This window comes from Anarhichas minor, unplaced genomic scaffold, assembly GCF_050575085.1.
Source record: "Anarhichas minor isolate MPS153535 unplaced genomic scaffold, ASM5057508v1 ptg000024l, whole genome shotgun sequence".
In the NCBI taxonomy this organism is placed as follows: Eukaryota; Metazoa; Chordata; class Actinopteri; order Perciformes; family Anarhichadidae; genus Anarhichas; species Anarhichas minor.
Genome location: NW_027466470.1, coordinates 11861539 through 11886314, shown reverse-complemented (window position 1 = coordinate 11886314; position 24776 = coordinate 11861539). Strand labels below are relative to the sequence as shown.

At 43.3% G+C, this 24776-nt stretch overlaps 2 protein-coding genes across 3 annotated transcripts; one reads left to right on the top strand and one right to left on the bottom strand.

The window, feature by feature from the left end:
- The first annotated feature begins 873 nt into the window (after window positions 1-873).
- gtf2b (general transcription factor IIB) lies at window positions 874-8182 on the top strand. Of its 2 annotated transcripts, XM_076097277.1 has the most exons (8): window positions 874-892; window positions 1322-1460; window positions 3104-3216; window positions 4829-4962; window positions 5342-5488; window positions 6146-6275; window positions 6890-7171; window positions 7311-8182. In XM_076097277.1, the coding sequence occupies exons 2-8, from the start codon at window positions 1444-1446 to the stop codon at window positions 7442-7444; spliced, it is 957 nt and encodes a 318-aa protein (XP_075953392.1). In that variant the 5' UTR covers window positions 874-892; window positions 1322-1443; the 3' UTR covers window positions 7445-8182. The 2 variants fall into 2 exon arrangements, with proteins under 2 accessions (XP_075953392.1, XP_075953391.1); XM_076097276.1 differs by lacking the exon at window positions 874-892 and having other exon boundaries at window positions 1286-1460.
- pkn2a (protein kinase N2a) lies at window positions 7732-24191 on the bottom strand. The gene is given in 22 exon segments (XM_076097279.1): window positions 7732-9921; window positions 10013-10093; window positions 10213-10320; window positions 10458-10600; window positions 10821-10897; window positions 10991-11053; window positions 11136-11312; window positions 11426-11517; window positions 11755-11830; window positions 12105-12241; window positions 12764-13122; window positions 13397-13472; window positions 13622-13765; window positions 13923-14032; window positions 14189-14374; window positions 15050-15263; window positions 15508-15653; window positions 15797-15926; window positions 18046-18200; window positions 22130-22265; window positions 22502-22666; window positions 23787-24191. Coding segments are annotated over 22 exon segments (3069 nt in total). The 5' UTR covers window positions 23877-24191; the 3' UTR covers window positions 7732-9717.
- Between the last annotated feature and the right edge of the window lie 585 nt (window positions 24192-24776).

Sequence of the window (24776 nt, the reverse complement as noted above, 5' to 3'; positions counted from 1 at the left end):
GTAACTGTGATATCTCTCGTGCTGTGACTTGTTCATGTTTATGCAAGTTTAGTTTCCACAGTCTTGTTAAGTCCTGCAGCGGTTTTGTATCATGAGTGGTATCCAAAAACATGCATTAAAGATATGTGAATGCTTCTCAGGGACACTTCAGACGAATCAGTTGCAACAGTGTAGTAAAGGAAATAGAATAGCTTGTGATGCATATGTTTTACCCACATTATTTCCAAATTAGAAGCTGTAAACGAATACATTTGGCTGTTGCTTATCATTTGCAGTTGGGATGAGACGGCTAGTTTTCACCAGGCCAGAATCACTTGCACTGGACCCAGACATCAACATCACTTCGAGCTGCCAACACTTGCCAGACGTCGGATAACATTGCCCAGATGCTGAATACTCTGCAAAATCGGACAAAGATCCGTGTTGGTTGAGTCTCATTTTACTATTCAAACACGTATGATCCCATAGTTATACGTTTCAGTATGTTGCACCACTGAGAGAGAGATCAGTGCCAAATGATCTGTCCATGAAATCTTATCACTGTAATAAGTCAGTTATTTAGCTCCACCTGCTGTTGTCTCGATGCACACTGGCATTCTTGACTGGCACTGTTTAGGTAGTGATAATGCATTACAATCTTCCAGTTAACTCTTCTTTCCAAATAATTTTCTTAAGAAATACGTTTTTAGAAATAAATGTTCGTTGCTGCACATGCTATAAGTAATGTGTTATTCATGTTTATATGATAGTTATTTCAAATGTGCAATTTGCAGACGGATGTAGATTTGTGATTCTGTTCCAAAACCTAACCAAATCAAGTGACTCTTTGTGTCATTGTGTGGTTTCCTTCACAGGCCTGGGAAGTATGATACAGAGGAGCAGTCACAGACTGGTACAGAGTCAGAGACACAGGCTGGCACTCTCAGACATCAATGTCACAGACCCTTTTTTCATAATCGGGCTACTTAGGATAGTACAGTTTAGGTATTCCTTGTGGCAGTACAGAAGTTTTAAATGGTCATTTGTCATGAAAAACTCAAGCATTAATCTTGCTGTTGTTAGTTAGTTAGTTAGTCATATATATATATATAGGCCTGGGAATGTACATATATAATATAAATTATATAATGCTTTCATATATATATTATATATATATATATATATATGAAATCATTGATCTTGTTGTTGTAGGTTAGTCAATAGGCTACTAAGTGCTTAGTAAGTTCTGTTACTTTATAACTTTCTCTCTCTTCTCTCTCTCTCTCTCTCTCTCTCTCTCTCTCTCTCTCTCTCTCAACAAAACATGTTATGCAAACGGAAGGATGTTTCGACTAGTTTGAGCCTTACGGCTCGCCATACTTCAACGGGACACGTGATCAGAAAAAGTTATAAATAGAGGTGGAGCATTCGATTGTTTCTTCGACACACAGGCGGAGGAGCAACATGGCGTCGACAAGCCGGTGCGTAGCTACGTTAACCAAATATTCCCCTCTTCCTTCTTCATGTGGGCTCTCAGAATGTACATTTGTAAACGTTATCGAGTCAGACATGACACATGTTACGTCTTTATTCCCACTGTCAGCGGTATGTGTGAGGTGTATTTTGCTCGGTTACTGCCGCTTTGCTATCGTTAGCCAAATTAGCTGCCTAGCGGTTAGATGTTGCCAGAAGTCACTCTCTGTATCGCCGTTATATTATCTCACCGCTGTGCTGGTGCTCAATACCGTCAGTTTATTATCACGTTAACGTCGCTTCGCGGCTTGTTTTTCGTCGCTTCGCAGCTTGTTTTTCGCCGCTTTAGCTCTTTTTGCGGCTAACAACAGGTAACGGTTATGCTAACGTCAGAGTAGTTTGAAGAACATATGCCTTCATATTGCGTTGCACTCGCTTTGAAGCTAGCGGTCTATTTACAGAAATGCTAAAACAAGTCCGTCTGTTTTTTTTGCATTATGTAAATTCACAGTAGACAATGGAAAGTTTAGATGCATAATGATGTCGTAATGTTTCTGATATCACGCCCTTTAGGTCATCTGTTGTGCTTTCCACACATCATCGTGACGTGTGGGCTTAGCTAGCTAGTTAGTTCAGGGTTCAACGTAAACATTATTTAAAAATTATACCTAAAACTATTAGTCGATAAATCAGCTTTGTATATATTTGTATATATAATATATTTTATTTTATTAGTTTGTGCACATCCGTTCTATATCAAAATACACTTACCACTTTTATAATAGACTTGTTTTAACGTACTGTTTGTTTACCATATTTTATTATAAATTTGAATATTCTATTTTTCAATGATTCCTCGATTGTCGCACTGTGTTCATTGTTTGTTGTTATGCACCCGTCACCAAGTCTACTTCCTTGTATGTGTAACGTACTTGGCAATAAGCGGTGCTGATTCTGATTCTAAGATTATTTATTTACAAGTTAAAACCCAAATATTCTGTGACTCCAGCTTTAATGTGAGGGTTTTGTTCTACATAGCTGTAGATTTGATATCTTGGACATTTTAAAGACGACAATTTAATTTCAGAGATTTTTTTATTGCCTTTTTATACACAAAACAATTGAGAAAACAATTCGCAGATTAATCAATAATGAAAAGAATTGTTAGTTTCAGCCCCAATTAAGACTGTGATGCTTCTTAACTACTGGCTGCTGTTAGGCTTTGCCTTCAGGTTGTTATGTAACTGCTGTTGACTCAGTTCATCATGGATTAATACTAGTATGACCTGTTATAATCTTTGATGTTTTACTTCATGTTTGCGTTGCATATTGACATTACTCGGTTCAGGCACTTTTGAGCTTTCAGTCGGCTTTCCCCGGGTATTTCTTCTCAACAACAAAAGGAAGAAAGTAAAGTGCTAAATGTAACATGTATTTAGATCTTCCTCCCTGTGGTATTTAAAAGTCCTACTCTGCTGGCAGTTTAAATCTTCATTATTACTTCCAGCTCTTGCAGATGAGACCTCAGCTTGAACTCTCTCGCTCTCTCTTTACCTCACCCCATGCCGGTCTGCCTTCATTTTCCTCCCTTTTTTCCATCTTTTTCTTTCCATTTGAGCTGTTTGATCACGTAACTGTTCTGCTTTTGTAGCGGAGATGGCCTGACCCTTCCAAGAGTTCAGTGTCCCAACCACCCTGATGCCATACTGGTGGAGGACTACAGAGCAGGAGACATGATCTGCCCTGAATGCGGCCTTGTAGTAGGTCAGTATACACAATGATTATGTGCACTTTTATTGTATTTATTATAGAGTTTTCAGTGTTTGAACTAGTGCTGGGTGGTATACCGATACGATATTAATTTTGCATATAACGCCACATCGGAGAATAGCCTTTAAGAGCACTGGGGTTGGGAAAAGTGGGGAGTACGTTGAGAGGGGACCCCTAATAACTGCATACTCTGTCCAAGAGAAGAGCTGTGTCTGATTTTGGGAAGTTTTTCAGTTTTAAAAAATCCATCGTAACCACTGTTGTAGCAACTTCCGCCACATAAGCACAAAATGTTTTGGAATACAGACATTGTGATAATGGTCATCGGATTTGAGGCCGTCGGTAGCGCCAGTGAACCAGCAAAGCCAAACATCGTTTAAAGAGTAATTTACCCGAGTTGTTGCAGATGAGAGGAAAAGCAAGTGATGGAGCGACATTATGAACGCAATAAAGATCCACCTTTCCTAGGAAATGGTGGACAAAGGCTGGTTCAGTGCAAAAAGCACAGATATAAAGTGTATGAAGAAAAAAATCCATTCAACATGTGATGCAGATTGTGAGACAAAGCTGTAGGGAACAACCAGCTCTCCTCTAACGAGCCCCCCGAGCAGACACCAGGTCAGGTGGGACACGAGAGACGCCAGCTGAAGGGCCCTCTGTTCCTGCTACCATAGCTTTGGCTGTCCTCGGAAGGAGATGAACGTCACTTTGCCTCGAGATGTTAGAGTTCTGTATGGGGGAAAAAAGCCTAACAGGATTAAAATATCCGAAATCTAATCTTCGGCTCGGCTACACCGTTCCAAGAACAGGCATAACGTTGTAACCAGCAATATGTCCGCCTTTGTCACACCCGTCATCCTTTTGAACATCTCCGATTTGATGCAATTGAATGACTGAACATTTGTTTAGATCATATTTTATTATGCATTTCTACCTCACAACAACCACAATGAAGAGAAAATGAGAAAGAAGAGAGGGATGATGTGTGAGATGTTGAGCTAGATTCAGAATACTGTACAGTAGTAAAACTTAGAGGGCTGTGGATGAGCTGATGAAATACAGTACGGAAGGATTCAAACAATATTTACATTATCTGAGTCTCTGAAGATGTCTTCTCATGAGGGACTTTGTGCTGAATATGGCACCATCTTCTGGTTAATTATTCCAGAGGGATTTATTACAGACATACAGAAGAACACAGGGAAAGCATTTTGTTTGCATGTGCAGGTTATTCACATTAATCAAACTACCATGTCTGATTTGTTGTTACGTTTCACCTCTCGTGTGTCATTGACGACTAGAAGGAAACGTGTTTAGAGCAGCAGGTGTAGACATCGGTGCACAATGATGAAAAACAAGACGGATTGAGTCTGTAAAGGTCTTCAAACCAAAACTCTGGGGCCAAATGTATTACAAATATTAAATGTCTGTTTTTAAAGGTCTTGTGGAAAGTGAAGATCTAGTCCCGAGGAGAAAACCTAACTACATTTTGGTTTCTTGTGTTGGTGCTTGGGCTAAAAAAAACATACAATGAACGTTTAAGAAGTTGATCTTGTGCTTTAGGTTTAATCTATTTAATTAAAATTGTCATACCATTTGTCCTCAGGTGACCGTGTTATCGACGTAGGCTCAGAGTGGAGAACGTTCTCCAATGAGAAAGCCCTCAAAGATCCCTCCAGAGTGGGAGACGCCCAGAACCCGCTGCTCAACGGGGGCGACCTCACCACCATGATCAGCAAGGTGAGGAGCCCGTAGTTATCATTGAGCCGTGTTTGTAGTCGGGTTTAAACGACAGCTGTTTCAAGAAGCTGCAGTTCAAATGGTTGTAAGTTCTTCATGAGATATTTAAGCCACTCAGATGTCCAGTGGAGTAAATGTTTTTGGACTACCGTGGTCAGATGTGTATGTACAGCGAACGCTGGCAATGAAAGTTTTGATAATTATATCAGCATTTTCTGCTTTTATATTAATATTATCTGGGGCAGATTTCAGTAGAGAGTTTGGGTCACACAGTGATTCAGAGCGCCGCAGTAAACATGTTCCTCAAAGTTATCATGGCGTCTCTTGAAATAAGACGACGGGGAATGTTACTGATAAACATCCACCGTTTCCACCACAGGGAACCGGCGCAGCTAGTTTTGATGAATTCGGTAACTCCAAGTACCAGAACCGGCGAACCATGAGCAGCTCTGACCGGGCCATGCTCAACGCCTTCAAAGAAATCAGCACCATGGCCGATCGCATCAACCTGCCAAGGAACATCATCGTAAGTAAAAAAAGATCCTTAAACGAGTGTTGCTAAGCAGTCAAAATACAAAAGCTGTACCACTTTAGAGAGAAATGCAAACCACACAGCTGTGGCCAAAACATGGTGAGGAAGGGAACAAGAGAAGTGAAAGTGAAATTCATGTGCTAGTTATGTAATTCTGTGTAATTCTGTGGTTTATCGTTGAAGTGGAAACTAAACTGCAGACCAGAGTTTAGATGTTCATCATGTGTGTGTCTCCAGGATAAAAGGGAACACGAGGTCTTTAAGCTCCAGACATGGCCTCAATAATGTACATGACGATGATGATGATAGTAAAATTCTATTTCATTAAAGACAAACAGAAATAGAGTGAATATGCGATTAAAGGACTTACGTATGCAGGCACACACAGGTTAGCCTCACTTACACTCGGTCTTCATGACTTGCCATCTTGTTTTAGTTCAACAACATTAAAAATAGTGTTTAAAAAAAGTCTAGCTCAATTTATATAGATGTTTATAATTCACCTTCCAAACACTGTTACAGCAAACACTTTATTTTGGGTTTTTGAAACGTGTGTACATGTGATTGTATTTGGGAAGCTTGTCATTAAGACCTTTTTATTATAGAGATGCAAATAATAATGTTTCTGTAAATGATGTTTTTGCTCTGCAGGACAGAACAAACAACTTATTCAAGCAGGTTTATGAACAGAAGAGCCTGAAGGGCCGAGCCAACGATGCCATCGCCTCGGCCTGTCTCTACATCGCCTGCAGACAAGAAGGTGTACCGAGAACATTCAAAGGTCACAACAAACACTTCTATTTTATTAAGCTCTCTGACATATCATTAGGGTTACGACCGCTCTTGAGGAACGATTGACGGCACAAAATCAAAACTAATTGTGGTACCTCCTAATATATTGTAACGAGTAACACAAGTCCTTTGTTGACAAAACACCTCTGAGACAAAAATCACTCAGAAATGTAAGAATTGTCCATTAAATTATGTTATAGAGGATAGGACGTTATAGTTTGTTGAATTAATCCTGTATTGTCTGACTAGTAAAAACATTTCAAAGCATAGGTCTTCATTTTCAGTCGGTACAGAAACAAATAATACATATATGACAGTACATTGATATATAATCTTTGAAAATGTTTCTTACTGTTTTCCTGGAAAAGTACCACACACAAAAATCCTTACATTTCTCAATGGGATCTGATCTGTGGTCTGTATTTTGCCACCATTAGTGAAGGTATTGTGACTCCCAGCCCTATGGTCTCTATTTATAGAAGTAATGGATGCAGGATTGGTGAACTTTCTTTTTTTAATGTTAATATGGCGTTCAGTGGAGATTCCACACAGAAAGAAATGTCTGAAAGGATGTTTCTTTGACGGCTCTCCTTCCCGACACAGAGATCTGTGCCGTCTCTCGGATCTCCAAGAAGGAGATCGGAAGGTGCTTCAAGCTGATCCTGAAGGCGCTGGAGACCAGCGTGGACCTCATCACCACCGGAGACTTCATGTCTCGTTTCTGCTCAAACCTGGGTCTGCCCAAGCAGGTGCAGATGGCGGCCACCTACATCGCCAGGAAGGCCGTGGAGCTCGACCTGGTGCCCGGCAGAAGCCCCATCTCAGTGGCTGCAGCCGCCATCTACATGGCCTCCCAGGCCTCCGCAGAGAAGAAGACCCAGAAGGGTGAGTGCTCTAATGATACTGTTGATGGACACATTTTGTGTTGACACCAGAGGGGGAAAAAAATGTGTATTTGGAAGTTGTTTTGGCCATATAGGTTTTCAGATTGAAGAGTTGAAGCTGGTCTTCGATGTGTCCACAGAAATCGGGGATATCGCCGGTGTTGCAGACGTTACGATCCGACAGTCATACCGACTCATCTACCCACGCGCTGCAGAACTCTTCCCTCCAGACTTCAAATTCGACACACCTGTCGACAAGCTGCCCCAACTGTGAAGACGTTTTTCTGCTGTACTTACAGGATTGTATTCTTTCTTTAAAAAAATCACAATTGTGTTGGGTTTGGAAGATTTCCCTTGTCCCTCCTCAGACTTCTTGCCTTTTGTCGAGGCGTCCTCACAGGAATAAAACGGACACATTCCAGTACTTAAATAAACAGCTTGCAGACTGTTCTTACAGTATTTCATTTGAGTGTATATACTGAATCATGTATATATGTCCAAGTTGGAAAATGTAATTGATGCTTGCAATTTTAGGCTGGTTTCATACTGTATACATAATACTTTTGTTTTTGTAGAAAAATGACCTGGTTCGAATTGTTCTAAGTAATTTAAAAGATTTTCATTAAGGCAATGAGCTCAAGGTTTGAATAACATTAAACATGTTTACATTGAACCTGTTTTACTACTCTGGTCCTTCAAAGATTGAAAACTCTTTGTGAGCTCTGAAACACATCGAAACTTCCTCAATGAGTTTCGAGCGTGAACAAAAGGCAGATCAGATTCTAAACACCCAGAGTGTATTCATTGACGGGTACAAATAAAAGCAAATCCACTATTACAAATGTTTAATTTGTGCATTTATGATGGGCAACAACTGCAGAAATGCCTTTTTTTTTTTTTACACCGGTGATCTGCAACAGTTGTGACTGAGTATTTGTGTACCATCTATAAAGTCTTCTTCTGTTCTGGCAACAACATGCACAAGCAAAGAATAAAAAACAACTTTGTACAATCTATTTTCATCATTAACAAATGTAGATAATTAAAACTAGATACAATTAGTGCTTTCAGCTTGTGTACATACAGTATGTATATATAATATACCCGGCCCTCCCCTGTAGTGATTCATATCAACAGCTCTCCAACATTTGAGTCACTTTATATTTAACATGCAAATGAACACATCAGCTGGTTCCTCTGTGCCGGATTGAAAAATGTAACTGATCACAGAACAGCGTGGGCAGCATTTAAATGACATGACAGAAACCTGGAATAGCTGAGTTTCAAAGGTTCCCAAATAACAGCTCAGCGCTTTCTTATGGATTTCTGCACAACACATCTTCGCTTCTAGTCAGTCCATCCATCAGATATTTTGTTACAAGAGGTTTGTCTGCTGCTTCAAGACGGACAGGAGGAATTTGGTTTCGATAGCTTTTAACTGCAAAACACTTTCACTGAGGCAACAAGAAAAATGCTTTCAGGTTCACCACAACCAGATGTTCACTTAGGAAAACAATTGACATCCAACTGAACTTAGCTCTAAAATAATAATTCACTTGTTTGATTTTATTGCTCCAAAAGATACGGCGCTACAAAGTGGCAGAACTGAGGTCAACTGAATATCTGCAGAGCCACTAGAGGGCCTCAGACAGACGAGAATATTAAATATTTAGCATTTCTTCCGGCCAACAGGCCTTTCAAATTATCAAATTTCCAACAATAGTAACGTGTTTCATTTAATTTAACACTAGATGGAATACAGTTTTATACTCAAAGAATATTATTATTATGTGGGTTATTGTATGCAGACCTGGAAGCAAAGTGAGGAAAAAAAAAAAAAGTGTTAAACCAGATTGTGGACAAAGATTGGGCCCCTAGACAAAGAGGAGCTCAGGGTGATGACCCTTTCTTCGATTTCAAGTCGAGAAGCAGCAGCCGTAGTAGTCAAGATGTCTGTAGTTGACCGCTCAGTGAGAATGCTTTGAGCACTTCAAAATGTACAGTGAGATTAAATGTCCATAAACTGTTGCGAGGGCTTTGCAAATAAAGAAAGGAAAACACACAAAAATAAAATATATATACGACTGAATATAATCTGTACAGATCAAAAAAAACAACTGACGACTGAATAACATGATTGTGATGTTGCCGTCTTCTCAGAGTTCATATGAAAAACATTCTCAGTGGTCAGACAATGGACACGACGACAAGGTGTGCAGGAGGACAAAGCATTCCTCCTCGTTCACTCTCCAACAACAGAGTTTCTTTTGTTTTCTTTTTCTTAAAAAAAAAAAAAAAAAAACGTTCTTCATGTGGATTAAAAAATAAGTGGGAGTCCTCTGGAGGCTTCTGGACTTTTCTTCTCAATGGCACAAAGTTTTGCCCGGAAGGCTTCGGGGAGCCGCCGCGCTCGATGCTCCCTCCTCAACATTTTGGGCAAGGATGAGGAAAGTTTTTAAAAGAAATGATGTGAGCTACAGTCATTGCTGTGTTGGTTGGTTCACAGTGTGTGTGTGTGTACGTGTGTGTGTGTGTGTAGACGGGAAGCTAACACCAGTCAGCGATGTAATCAAAGTCAGAGAACATGTTCTGCTCGTCGGAGTTCAGCGGTCGGGGTTCCCTGGGCGGGGTTAAGATCGGAGCCTCTGAGGTAAATTCATCGTCGAAGTTGCTGACGTCGTTGGCGTCGTGAATAGTCGGCACGAACGGCGGCTTCACCTTCTTAGCCAATAGTCCGTTCCAATCCATGTTCTGCCAAGAAACACAGAGGCTCACGTTAAAAACGTTTTGTTTTCTTGTTCATTACTAAACGGATCGTGCAAATGGTGATTTCGTTTCTTACCCTGAAGAATAGATGTTTCTTAACCTCCTCTGCGTCCTTATCTCCTGCTCCCAGTCGTCTTTCTGGATTCCTTCTTAAAAGCTGAGCACAAGGAGAAGCAGATATAGAGTGAATATTAAACTGATACACTACCAGGGACACACACACACACACACGTCCACGATCACCGAATCCTTCCTTCTCAGAGCATCACTACACACCCTCCTCATGATGGAGATGGCCTCGGTCGAGAGGAATCGTGGGTAGCGGACTTCATCGTTGACGATGCTGTCAAACACCTCCTCCTCATCGTCACCGGGGAAGGGCGACTGAAAACAGGACAAAATGAAAAACAGGAAGACGTGACAACTGCTGCTGAACATGACTCCCTGACATTCAGCATGAATCAAATGGAATCACAGAATGCAACGACACAAGGTTACTGAACGTTTGTTACAGCACTCACCTCCCCAACCAGCATCTCAAAGATGAGGACGCCCAGCCCCCACCAATCCACAGCGCGAGTGTACGACGTTTCAGTCAAAACCTCAGGAGCTAGAAACTCCGGCGTGCCACAAAACGTGCTGGTGCGGTCCTGGAAACCCATTCCTGAAAGCAACACAGACGCCGTTTAATAACGAAACAATGTCCTTAGAACTGTCACTACCTCTCTCGTTTGGGAACACCCAGAACTGATATGTTGAGAATATTCAGCGCGGTGGTTTTCATTTTGATGCTGCACGATATTGGTCAGGAGATTCCATTTCAATGTTCTTGTTTAATCTAAAAGGTAAAAAAGCCTTCAGTATAATGTGGTTCTCCATTTTACCTTCTTTGCAAAGCCCAAAGTCAGCAATCTTTACATAGCCCTCTGTGTCCAGGAGCAGGTTATCCAGCTTCAGATCTCTGCAAAATTTAAAAAAAAAAAAGATGTGTTGAGGACTTCATGCTCCCGACAGATGTGGGACTAAATGGAATGACTTTACTCAAACTGCTTACCTGTACACAATCTTATGGTCATGTAAGAACTGTAATCCCAATACGACGCAGGCTGCATAAAATCTGCACGGGAACAAAACAGCCACTGTATTAGATTACAAGTATTACACACTGAGAATTCCTATTGAGACGTTTAGACGCTCACATGGCCCGGGGCTCGGAGAAAACATCAGCGTGGATGTGCATCATCAGGTCGCCTCCCGCTGCGTACTCCATGACAAAACAAACGTGCTCCTGCGTCTGGAAACACGCAAACAGGTTGACCAGGAACGGGTGGCGGACGCTGTTGACCGCTTCGAAAATCCTCTTCTCGCACATCAGACTGGCAAAGAGAGGAGGAGGAGGAAGAGGAGGAAGAGGCCGTGTGAGTTACAGCTGCGCTTCCAAGTGCAGCCTTGCAGTGTATTTGGCTGAGGAGAACTTTAAAGCATTTACCTGTCCACCTCATCGCGGGCCACAATGTCTCCTTTCTTCAGCGCTTTGATAGCGAACATCTCACCTGTGCTTTTGTATTCTGCTAACAACACCTGAGGAGGGGAGGCAGAGGAAAGTTACAGCTTCTCAAACGTGAGGATTTGGTGCTTTTCATTTTCACATTTGAGAAATAAACTTAATAAACGACTGTCGGCCACATAAAACAAGCAATTTAAAGATGTCATCTTCAACTCTAGGAAAATCTTAACGAGCATTTTTTAGACAATACAATCAAGCAGGGAAAATAAGAGACAGATTAATTGATAGTGAAAAGATCAAATGAAACGTACCTTTCCAAAGTGACCACGTCCGAGGACCGCCACACATTTGAAGTCTTGGAGACTGAAGTGGAACTGATCTTCCTCCCTGGAAAGGAATCGGTGTTTGTATTAGTTTCCATTGTGAATGAATGTTGAGATGACGGTTAAACTCAAAGCCAGGGGGCAGTGTCAACACCCATGTTACTATTTCAGCCCAGTCAGAACATCAGGACTGAGCAGATGGTGTCAAAGAGTGAAACAACAAAAAGCAATAATGGTGACACACCCTGCTCAAAATAACATATCAAGATATTCTTCTCTTCATTTGAAATGTACTTGGAGCTTTGACAGGACCACAGACGAGACCACGGCTCTCCTACCTTATCTCAGAGTCTTTCGGGATGGCAATGAGCTCCAGGTCCGGATGCTGCATCTCCTGCTCCACCGATCCGTCCAGGTCCGGCTTCACCACCATGCTGTTCCTGTTGTTCAAGAAGTCAAATGAGGCGAGTGCATCCTGCAGAGAGGGAAGGATAGAACGGTGAAGAAATGTAAGGTTTTGGTCAACTAGAAAAGATGAAGAATTATTTACTACTGGAAAACGATAGTTGCATCTGTTGTGTCTTCATATTAATAATCACAAATACACTTTGACAACCACTATATGCTAAGATCTGCAGGACTCCATTCATCTGCAGGGACAAATAAATAATGGAGAACATTTTGTTGTTAAATTAAATTAACCATCCATAAAATGACATAGTTTAGTCTTACACAGCCTGTGACTATTACTCCGCTAAGTGCTTCTTTGGTTATGGATGATGATCAGAGGTGACACACGTACTGAGGGGAACATGAGCCAATAAATAAGAAAGGTCTTATTTGAAGTTTTTTGGTGTATATATCCATGTGGCTACCAGAGCATTTTATGAGAAGACAGCGGTCAAAAACTGTGTATCGTTTTGTTTAGCTCGCCCCAACATGAACTGACTTTATGAATGTCTCTCACACAATACCAGTACTTCCTAGATCACTGTACCTGTACCTCCTCTTTGTCGGGCATCTTGTCCTGCACCAGCGGTTCTCGGTTGTCGTCGGGTGCTGGGTAGTGTTTGGGTCCTGGGGTGGGCTCTTTGTCAAAGTCCAGCTTGGTCACCAGCGGGTCACTGTGAATCGGCAGAGTTGTTGATTAGTTTTGAACAGCCTCAGATGTGTATGTACGAGGATGTGTGTTTTAGTACCTGCAGGGTGTGGGTGAACCAGGCAGGCTGCTGGTCCCAGTCTCAGCCGCCTGCGGGCTGAAGGAGTTGGTGCTGACGGTCGGTATGGCTCTTCTCACCAGGCGGCCCCAGGTGGCGATGTTGATGTTCATCTGAGGGGCTCGCAGGAAGGTTTTACCTGACAACGAAGAGGCAAATGAGACAAAGAGCAAAGAGGGGATGACGTTTGTAAAGAACTGTGAGGAACGGAGGGAGAACAACAGGGAACACATGTCAATATTACAAAGTAACGTCTCCTTTTCCCTGGAAATTCATGAAAGATGAATACTGTATTTAGTGAATCCAGGAACCATAATATCAACATCATGAGGTACACCGTCCAAGCATCTTTTAACAAATGCAGGTTCCTGTGTCTGAGAATAAGTGTGAGGTCATGTTGAATGATGACTCACCTTGCTGCTTCGAGAAAATCTTCTTTTGTCTTTGCAACTTTGGTCGTCTCTCAATGACAGGATTGAAAAATGTCACCTGTACGAGAGAATTAAAAATTTAGACAACACAGAAAGCTGGTACAACTGCATGGGCAGTAGGAAACACTTCCATTATAGACGTGTGCACACACACACATATATATATATAATACTGTAGTTGGTGTGTGTATGCGAGTTTGTGAGCACCTCAGCAAACAGCATCCCCTGTGGCTCCAGGTACAGACACATCCCATGACGCTGGTTGTCCAGGAAGTCCTCCAGTCGCAGGAACTTGACAGCGCAGAGTGAACGCCAGTCACGCCAGTACACCGAGATCTCCAGCTCACGAGACTACAGGACAGAGCCCCACACACACACACACACACACACACACACACACACAAAACCGATGTGAAACACACTGAATGTGTTGCTCAAACACAACACTGTGTTTGTTCACAGTCAACAACACAGACGAGGGTCAAGGGCAGAAATGTGTGCGTGTTACCCGGTCCAGCTCCAATGTAAACTTCTGGTCCCAGGCCTGGTTACTGACCGACCTCCAGCTTGTTTGGCCGACTACCGTGTTGTCCAGCTTCAATACTGCGCTGATCTCATCTGAGGAAAACATATGCACTCGTTCTTTATTAAGTACTGATGTATTAACAATGCCCCGAGCGTGACTGCAATTCAGTTGGTATTACAGACGAGGTCGTTTCTCAGAACTACTTTCCAATCTTCTTATCTTCCGGACAGTGTCCGAGGTCTACTCACTGGAGAGCTCCTCGCTCTTCGTCAGGTTCCGTGAGCTCACGCCACGGTTTCGGTTCGCTCGGCTGATGAAGGATGAGCGCGTCTCGCTGGGGCTCCAGCCGGGCAGCGGGACAGACGCAGCTTTGGAACGACCGGGGACGTTTTCCAGAAGGTCCTGGCAGCCCATGAGTCTGACGTCTAACGTGCCTGGAAGTGAGGTGGGAAGACACACATACCTGTAGCACGCAATCGGTCTTGTTCACAGTTGTTCAGTTATGCTTTTTTGCCCATTAGAACTGGTCAATGCATTTTAAAAGTGTTTGTTCTTTTAGGTAATAATAACAGGAGACGTAGTGATGAGAAGTGAGCTGTGTCTCTGTAAAGCTACTAACTGGCTCATAACTAACAAGTGGTGTCAAACAGAAGCCCCCGAAATAATGAATGGACGTAGTAAGGGAAAATTTAACTTTTTCCTCAAAGTAATAAGAGAAAATGAGAGAGATCATCTTGTATCTTGTCTTGATACATCAAAGGACAACATGGACATCAAGACAGCAGAGCAAGAAATGTATTTTTTGATAAAAAAAAAAAATAATTAGAATTCATAGAAAATGAATCCTACAAAAGCTTTGCAAGATGAACTGATGCATCTCTCGTTGTCCAACAAGCTTTAATAGATTGTTGTGTGACTGAAGGAAGTATGCAATAAGACATATTGACCAAAACGAATACACATGCCAAGCTCCAATACCCACACTTGAACAGTTGGTATTGTTTGGTGGTTAAGAAGAATAGGATGATGCTGGTATATCAAAAAGTGTACATTACCTCAAATGATCAACGTGCTACCAATAACCATCATTGCGCCTCTGCTCCAGTTACCTGTGAGTGCAGCGGGCTTGGTCACGGTGCTGTACTGGTTCTGCGAGGAGATGAGGCTGGATCTGGGGCTGAGGACCGGTGAGGACAGCAGGGACAGCTCCTCCACGATGCTGCTGCTGCGAGGGTGGTTTTTAGGCAACTCGTTGAGGCGCTGCTCCAAGGAATACCGCAGGAGGTCGAGCTTTTGACTGGACTCGTTAAAACGAGCCTGGGCCTGGAGAGAGGAAGGAGGGAAGGAAGTACAAAAAGAAAGCAAAGGAGGGTGGGAGGAAAGGAAAAAGAGAAGAATAGAAAGAGATAGAAACATCAGTTATAAGGTCCATTCTACTTTAATAGAGCGGATCAGTTTCATTGAAAGGCCACGAAAGTGTTCTGCAGGTCTAAAGTGATGGGAACCCTATTCCTCCTCATTTTAAATGGACATAAAACTCAAATACATGCAAAACACAAACATCTACCTCCGAATGCGCTTTCTTCTCTGTGACTTTTCCCGAGCCCAGGAGTTTCATGACGTTCTTGGCTCCCTCTGCCACGGCGGACTCTATCTTGGCGTGGTGACACAGCTCCTCCACCCGAAGGTCCAGCGGGCTGATGATGGGCTTGTCTGGAGGACGAGGAAGGAAATGATGCTTTCATTTAGACGGAATTGTTCAGAAGACCTTGTGGGCACTCACAGGGGGCGTTTTGTCCTCAAAAGTCACGCAGGCCAATTCTAAAACGGATCACCGAGCGCAGGCGAAGGCTCACCCATCACGTCGTTGTTGTCGAAGCTCAGCTCGCTGGCCTGGCTGGACTTGAGGATCTGCATCCGGATGAACTCTATCTTCGTCTTGCTGTCCTGGAGCATCTGCTGGGCGGTCGCTAGCAACTTACGATCCTAAAGAACAAAATTAGAAATGAAACTGTCTGTTGATGGGGGAATATCACACGATAAAAACAACACACGTTATACATTAATGCTTGAATGTTTTGTCTTCGGTAAAATAACTGGATGTCAGGACTTTACAGAGGACCCTCACAGCACACCATCCCTCACCACTTATTGTGTTTTGATGTTGTGAGCATGTAACACAAACAGCCAGTTCATGCCCTTAATTGGAGCCAAAAGAACAAGAGTGACCACATGGAAAATCTTAATCATCAAAAAAAGAAAGTGGGATCTCATTTCGTGTCATATGTGCCATTACACACACTCACACAAACACTCACACACAGTGGTGTAAGCAAACTCCACCCCAAATTCCTCTGAAGTTTAAATTCTGGTTGTTGATGGCGGTGCCGCCGCGCGCAGGAAAGACCTCTGTCCAGCAGGCATTTCCTCTCTGACATCAGGACAGGACTATTTCCATCTGGAAGGTGCCTCCGTCTGTCTGTCCATCTGTCTGTCTGACCGGGGGAGGTCGGAGTGTTTTGTAAGCGACCTCCCCCGGTCAGACAGAGGCTCCTTCTAGACAGTGGGGATCATGTGACAGTTCTACACCGAGGCTCTCTCTTCTCCAAACAATACTCACATGAACACAAAGTCAGACAACTTTTGTGTTATTGAGCAAATTCAAGGACTTATGTCTGGTTAAAATGAGATATGAAATGCACCCAAGTTAGACATCATCAAGTTTAGAGTCTTTCCAAAATTGTTCTTGTTAATGTAGAACTGGACACATATTCGCACACATTTCCATTACAGGACAGTTACAGTTATGAGAGCATGGTGCGGATCTTGTTACATTTGGACGGAGCCGGGCTTCAACTCGAGAAAGAGAATTAAAGTATTTCCACAAGTGTCAAACTATCCCTTTAAAAAGGATTCTCACTTTTTTTACATTACATCACCGGCTAAGCAGAGACTCACGACTGAAACACTACACTATACTAAACCGTCTACTACAAAGTGGCTTCGATTACTGCCGAGACGAGCGGCTCGCGGTGCCCCAGCTGTTGTTATCCGTTCTGGTAACGTACACACAACCTCCCAGCTAAATGATAGTTCTCCTCACTCTGCGCATTAGAGGAGCCACAGAGAGCTTTGTGAACAAACAGAGGTGCATATGACACACAGGATGTGTCAGCGCCTTCTCATGTTTCCTCCTCCCCTACAGCGACGCTGTACAAGCAAAGCCAACATGGATCATCCTACCACCTGCAGACCGGATTGAGCCTTTAATATACTAAGACTCTTATAATGACTAAATAAATAAGCATTGTGATTACCAGCATTACCAGCATTCTCGGGAGCATGTAGCACCCAAGAATTTTGCTACATTCTTGCCATTTTTCGTGTTTATCACTAATGGCATGTGACAGAATGCATTCATCAACATCTGAAAAGGAAGGGTGGGGATTGGATTAAGTGCAGCGGACTTTGAGACGATCACCGCCCACGGCCGACCAACCAGCTAGACCTGCCGGTTCAAACACCACCAACCTGCCCCGGGGAGGAGAGCCAAGATGGAAGCTAAGCTAACCCAGCTAGGACCCAAGGCTACTCCACTACCCAGCCCACTGCTGGATGTCTGACGCACAATCGCAGGAAAAAAAAAAGAAGATGGATGACAGCATGATGATGGACAATGTTTTCCTCAATGCTAAGATGTCGGCCATATTATCTGCCCAGAGAATTGTTTATGTTGCTGCGGTTTACATCAGCTTATGATGCAAATTCTTTTTTTCCTAGTTTTGGCCACGATCAGTTATGATTACGCGGCACAGGACACAGAACTTTGTGTGGCGGTATATTTGTAAACTGTGACTATAAAGCAGATAGTTTGGACGTTAATTTTACTATTCAGCCTCATTTTCTCTCTCAAATAAGTGTGGCCAACGTTAGGGTTTGTATAAAACCCTGACTGCTCGTGTTTCTATTTCTATTTTAGTGGCGATGTCACAATGTTGCTACTGCCACAAAACATTCACTACAGCAGTAAGACCCAGCTTGAATGAGATGTAATCATCCTCAACACACAGCACACACGGTGAGTCTGCTTTACAGCGAGTCTTACCTTGGAGGGCCCGTTGGAGTACATGAGAATCATGTTCTCTGCTCCCTGTTTGACTTTGAGCTCTATGTCATTCTGTCTCTTCAGGGCGGCCAGGCGGCTGCTGCTGGTGCACATCCTCGCCTCACTGTTGGGCGTATCTGGGGTCAAAGGGCATTCTAGGGAAAGGCAAAGAAAAAAAGTACAGGTTTTAACTTCATGGCTCAGATATATCACTCTGTGTGCTAACGGAGTTTGTCACAGACGTACACTTAAATAGTATCTTAGCATGCGTGTGCTATTTATCGGCTGCCATTTTGGAGTTTTAAAGTCCTGCAGCACTAACTTTGCTTTCAGAAAAACGTCAGGAAGCGACTTCAGTAGTCGCATAATGTATCTACTGTTTATTATTTAATAAGGTTTGTTCACAAAATACTCCAATTGACTCTCAACACAAAAAAGAACTACACAAGCCAACAACGTTAGGATTTGGATCAGGAGTCTGACATAAAGTAGAATTTCTGTTTATTAAATGGTGTCAGAGTGAGACTGGATGTGTCTGTTTTGCTCTATTTTGCAGAAACAAAAGATAGAAACATGTGATTACACATTAAAAGTAAACCCAGCGCACACAAATATTCAGTTTAATTTGTTATGATCCTTTGATTTTCAGGAACTATTATTCAAAAAGGCAATCGCTGCCAATTCAAATACATTTTCTGTCATGTCATCGTCCCGCTCCTGAAATCTGTCAAACAGCAGAGGGAAACCCCGCAGTCATCTCTATTCTGAGCAACTGAAAAAAACAAACTAAACAAGCGTGAACTTGCAGACTACTACCGACACTACATTACTTCATATGCTAATGTGGTGTCATCACTTATGACAATGACATATCCAAAACAATCTCAATTTCAAACGTTGCTTTGTTGCATTTTGGCTCTAACAACACGGTGCTCCTGCATTCACACATACACCACGCAGACACACAAAGTGAAAAACAAAAAAAAAGAAGTTTCTTCTTCTATCCCCGGAGCTGGACCACAGTTGTGGCCGATGAGCTCACTGTTTCGTCGCGTTTTTTGGTCGTGTCGGGACTCGAAAGGTGTCGAGAAAACCCCTCCCCAGGCTGATCGCTGCAGCACAGAGCGAAAACATTTTCACACACACACACACACACATGGGTGAGGTGGGCAAGAAAACCTGCCTGACTTCTCCTGACTTGACTTGCAAGTTCAGTTTCAGTTTTTATGGCGTCATGAAGCAACCGCTCTCAGACAGGACCCAAAGAGCACACGCCACATCCAGAACACAAGCCATGCCATGTTCTACACCAGGACTTGCTAAATAGTAGGTCCACTATGTACACAACTGAAAGTTATTCAGCTCAATTCTCTTCTTTTTGATTTTTAAAGTCCACTGAGACAAAAAAGCAAGTCACATGACATAAAGACTTCAAGCAGACTTCCCTGAAGGAGTCTTGAGTTCATCTAATTGAGCCTGAACAGCGTTAACTAAAATAACAGCAGTGAGGAAAACCATTTATTCTGGAAGACGCTGCCAAACACAGATAATAATAACCAGCAGGCGGGTCTGTGATTCATTAATTGTGAATGTTTCATTAAAACAGTGTCTAAGGATTCCTTTGAACACCTGCGGGACATGGGCAAAAAGGAAGCATGTGACTCTTTGAACTGAACGCCGAAATGATTCATCTAATGACCCTTAATGAGCCGAGAAGACATCACTGCTGAGGTTTGGGTGCAGGAGGGGAGGAAGTTAGCCTTCCTGGGGCAACCCCTCTTGTGTGTGTGTGTGTGTATATATATATATATATATATATATATATATATATATATATATATATATATATATATATATACACACACACACACACACACACACTGAGGGAGGCAGGGCTAGAGGGGAAAACAGAGCGGGCACTTGTAGATTCTCATCCAAACCACACATGTGTAGAAACGCCTGTGGAGCAAGGTGAGGATTTAACAGGGACTTGGGGCAGAACTAACTTTAGCGTTCGTAGAATCCACATTTCACAGTCAAGAGTCTGTAATTGATTACATTTATATCACCGTCATGAGCGAGTCCTTTGTGAAAAAGACAAAAGGCCCGCCGAGAAACACACGTGTGGAAGTGCAGCAGCGTGTCATCCCATCTACGTTCGGGGCTTTCCTCTCTGTGTGAAGGGGGTGTGGTTTGGTCAAGGTCTTGCAGAGCCAAGAATTCAAGGACCCGCCCCCTCTTTCTCAGCAGTTCAGCCCACGCTGAGGCCAGAGGACAAGATACTGAGCTACTGAATAGCTGCAGGGCTGATGTCACTGCTGGACAGCTGACAGGGGGAACCCTCCCTCAGACTAACCCCATCTGTATCTGATGAGAAGGCAATGAGGAACACGCCAACAATACTCTGGTAACAATTACATCATGGTTTGGAGAGCTGGAGAACTAAAACTGGCGTGGGTGTTCTGCCATTTCAGATGTGATAACTGGAAGGAAAACAGACTGGACTTGTATTCAGGGACAGGGATGCCCCGATCCGACACCGATACCTGGGGTTAGGGTATCGGCCGACGCCTAGTACCGATCCAACACCATTGTTAGAATATTAAGCTGTGTGGAAGAGATCTTCCTCCTATGAGTGAGGCAACATCAGGCTTGACATAAACATTGATTTTTTTCTACTTTGCAAAACCAAATGTAAGAAAGAAATTCCGGTCAACAATGTATAAAGCATATAAATCACAGAACTGAATTAGATAGATCAGCCCCTATTGTCACGATACTCGATCAAGCTTTTTGAGTCAGTATTGCCCAATATCTGATCCACAATCAGGGAGTAAACTGCTGCTCTTGGGGCAAGTGTCTTGATGAGTGAGCTCATATGTGACAGAGGGAGCTGACTGGTGACCTGACTGGTGACCCCGGCGTCAGAGCTGCCGCTGCTCCCAGACAGCACACGAGAGCGAGTCGGTCCATTTCTGGCCTCAGCTGAGTGGCGGAGAATAACCAGAGCCCCCCTCAACGTTCTCCTGGAACAAAACACACATTCTGGCTGCTCGCAGAGGCAGAGCAACTCCTTCCTACTAATTCAGGAAACAAGTGCCGTCTCTTGCGGATTCGAGAGTAATTTCAACAAGTTGTCTCATGACCGTGGAGCCGAGCGTCCCTCGGCCCCTCTCCATCATTTTGCGATGGCCAGCGACATTCCGCTGGCGTCGCGTCACTTAAAAAGAAAGCCCTCGTTCATCAGATTGAGAGTCAGCGAGTCAGGCTAAATTTGTTCCCACTTAAAGATAACCATTTACCAAGAAGACCTCCCTTCCCTCCCCCCTCCTCCTCCTCATCTACTTCCTAATGTCAACTGAACCGGGGGGGATGTGAAGCTAACAACTAGACAAATAGCATTCCTTCTAATCCTGAATCCACACCAGACACTCGCCACCAACAAATGCTGCATAAGGCAACTAATGTAACAAAACTATATTGTGCTGCGAGTAACTCGCTACAAGTGTCATTGTTGTCGACAGACGTACAGGAGCAGGCTTTCAACGGCCTCGGAGGGGAACAATCGGCAAGCTCATTGTAACCGTCGGTGGAATGTGGAATGCAACAATGTCAGCCGCTGGAGAGTGAGTCACCTCCAAACACTCAATGATCTGTGTGTGTGTTCGTACAGGTGTTGTTCCGACACGACACTGACAAAAGTTATTTACTCAGCGATGCTTTGCATTTACAATAAAAACCGCGTCTGGGAGAGAACGATGAAGAGATAGTGACAATATTTGGACGGGAAGTTGCCGCTTTGTGACATGACGCAGATAAGATTAATTATTATTATTATTAATTAAGATAAGATCAAATAAACTGTACTAACCTGCTTGAATTATGCTTGAAAATATGTAGCTTTAATTTGAGCAATATATAACTAACCCTACTTCAATGCTTAGATACAAGGAATAAGGAGCCAAATGTAAAAGAGCACAACTACAACAATGATCGATTTGTATAGAAGTGAGGTCTAGTATAGACTCGGTCCCTGTTCACTACATCCTCCGGGGCTGCTTTGCTGTAATGTTTCGGTTGTTACCTAGCGGTTCTTCAGGGTCTTTGACCACGATGTGGGCGTTGAGCTCTTGCAGCTCCTGGTGAAGCTCCTCAACCTTCTTGTTCGATTTTTTCAGCATGTTGTCAACATAAGCCAGGCTCTTCTTGTCTGTGGTGACCTGAGAGGAGAGGAGAGTGGAGAAAAAGGGACAATTTATCGAATGGCAAAGATTTAAAAAGGGACTCCTCATTAAGAATGTCAGGTTACTCGTGATGGGACTTTTCAGCCGGTGAAAACGTCTTTGATTGTGAACTTTGATCCGCTCTCTTATGAGTTACCACAACTTTTATGGAAGTAAATGTCATTGTACAGCTTTGAGAAAAAGACTCTCCACAACATATTCAGTGGTTTTACCTTTCGGAGGTTCTCGGCACCTTCTTTGATCTTCAGCTCCTTGCGGATCTCGCGTCGGATCTGCTCCTTGATCTCGTCCAGCTTCTGTTGAACCATGGTGTCGGACAGTTCCAGGTTGTGTCCCAGACCCAGTCGCTCCGCCACCAGCTGGCCCCTGGCATCCCCCTGAAGGAGGACAACAGAGGAGGAGGAGGAGGAGGAAAAAAAGAGATGAGAGGAAGATGTGGAATGTATTTAAGAGGTCAGCAAGGGAGGAAGAGAAGGGATAATAGAGAAAGAGGAGGAGAGGACATGCAGAGTTCAGTGACTCAGTCAACAAGTAGACCGGCATTACTTGAGCGGCAACTAACCAACAGGACTTATCAATGTAAACACAAAACAGCTGAGGCTATTAACCCACAAAAATATATGCATTTCCGTTTTGTCATGAGTGTCAGCTCACAGCAGTAAGGAAGCGATAAAAACAGAGGCGGAGCTCCAGAGATCTCATAATAACCACCAACATTTTTGTGAAACATTAGTTGTACAACAAACATATTTCAAATGAATGAAGCTATAACAACTTCAGTGCACTGACGATATGTTGTGGCAGCCATAGCCGGAGTATTGTGAGGTCAGCCCGGCGTGGTGGTGTGTTCTGAACTTGAGCTCACCTCTGCACACAGTGTTTTCACTGCTGCCGTCAGTCACCATTTAACTTGCATCCTTAAAGCCTTCACCTTCACTAAAGAGGGATTAGAGGTCCCTTCCTGAATGGCTTCAGCTTTAAAAAAAGGTTATCATGAAGTGGTGCACTCGTTATGATCCACTAGTTGAGATGAAGACTTTCATTACACAACTCGTCAAAGTTCTCTGGTTCGACAATATGTTGTTGGGTAATGTAACCGTTTAATTGAATTACATGGTTCCTACTATAAAAACCACAACATTTCAAAACGACGAGTCATCAAAGCTCAAACCTAAATATCACTGTGGTACCGTACCAATAATTGCTCAATTACTTATGTTATTCAACATCTGTGACCTTCGATGTTTTGGTAAAATCATCGGTGTAAAGCGCGGTCACTCAATCAAACCACAGAATCAACAGGCACAATAAAAAGGTGATCCAGAACTCGCTGGAAGCCTCTAAAGCTGTCACACCTACATTTAAATATTTAGACGTAATGCAATTAGCTTCAATTTAGTGGGCTACGGTTAAAAAGCACAGTTGCCTGATGCGAGGATGATAAAAAAAAAAAAGATGGATCAATGCAACGAGACATAACATCTAGGTTTGAGTTACCTGAACGTCATCGGTTTCAGCCAACTCCATCTCAAGATCAAATGAACCGACCCGTCCTCGCATGTTCTGCTGACCAGCACTAACTATCATGACTCTGTTCGGTGAAATGATATCCTGCTCCACAAAAAGGTTAGGCTACACGATATCTGGCTCAGTCCAAAGCCACACTCGTTCACTCCGCTGCTATCCGATGTTCTGCAGCTCTGTCGTTCTGCTCTCTCTTTCTCACACAGACCGGTGACATCAACAAGGAAGATAAACCGTCTGAGCAGCGACAGCCAAATCCCTCTTAGCTTCTAACTCTGTGAGGTCAGAGCAGCCCAGAATGGGACCTAATCTCACTCCAGGGAGAGGACTGTGTCTAAAATTAACCCAAGTTAAAAACACAACACTGGCTGTCTATTGTGCCCCCCCCCCCCCTCTGGAAAGCAACTTGTGTGGAGGAGGAGAAGCTGTGAAACGACGACACCCCCACAACTGTAAGAAAGGTTCAACAGGCCATATTTCCAATCATCAAGTTCTCCTCTATAGGTGCTCCCTTCAGAGGAAACTATATATCACACATATGCTGGATTTGAGGCTGCTCGATGACTCACAGGTAAAATGGAGGTCACAACTCCTGGAAGTGGAAGAACAGTGTGTGTGTGTGTGTGTGTGTTTGTGCGTGTGTGTGTGTGTGGGGGGGGGGGGGATCTCTTCTTCAGCTCTCTGCCCTGCTAAACTTGTTTGCACTGTAGCTGTGTTTGCCCAATGCGGTATGAGGACAGCATGAGGACACCCTAAAGAGGCTATTTTACTGCACAACAATGCAAGGAAATCCACGAAAGGCCGATCAGATAAGGTGGAAATATATCAGCCAGTAGACCCACAAGGGTCTGCGTTTTAACTTGAGATCAAACACAGAAACTACAGCAGAAGGAGGAGAGCAGGGGGCCTCATTTTGCAGGATTGCTTTCACCTCTCGTTTCTCTGTAGCTGCTGTACTTCCTT

Excerpts from the sequence above, each read along its gene's own strand:
- gtf2b (XM_076097277.1), top strand. Across the intron at positions 5,489-6,145 it reads ACCTGCCAAGGAACATCATC|GACAGAACAAACAACTTATT; the intron begins GTAAGTAAAAAA and ends TTTGCTCTGCAG. Across the intron at positions 6,276-6,889 it reads TGTACCGAGAACATTCAAAG|AGATCTGTGCCGTCTCTCGG; the intron begins GTCACAACAAAC and ends TTCCCGACACAG.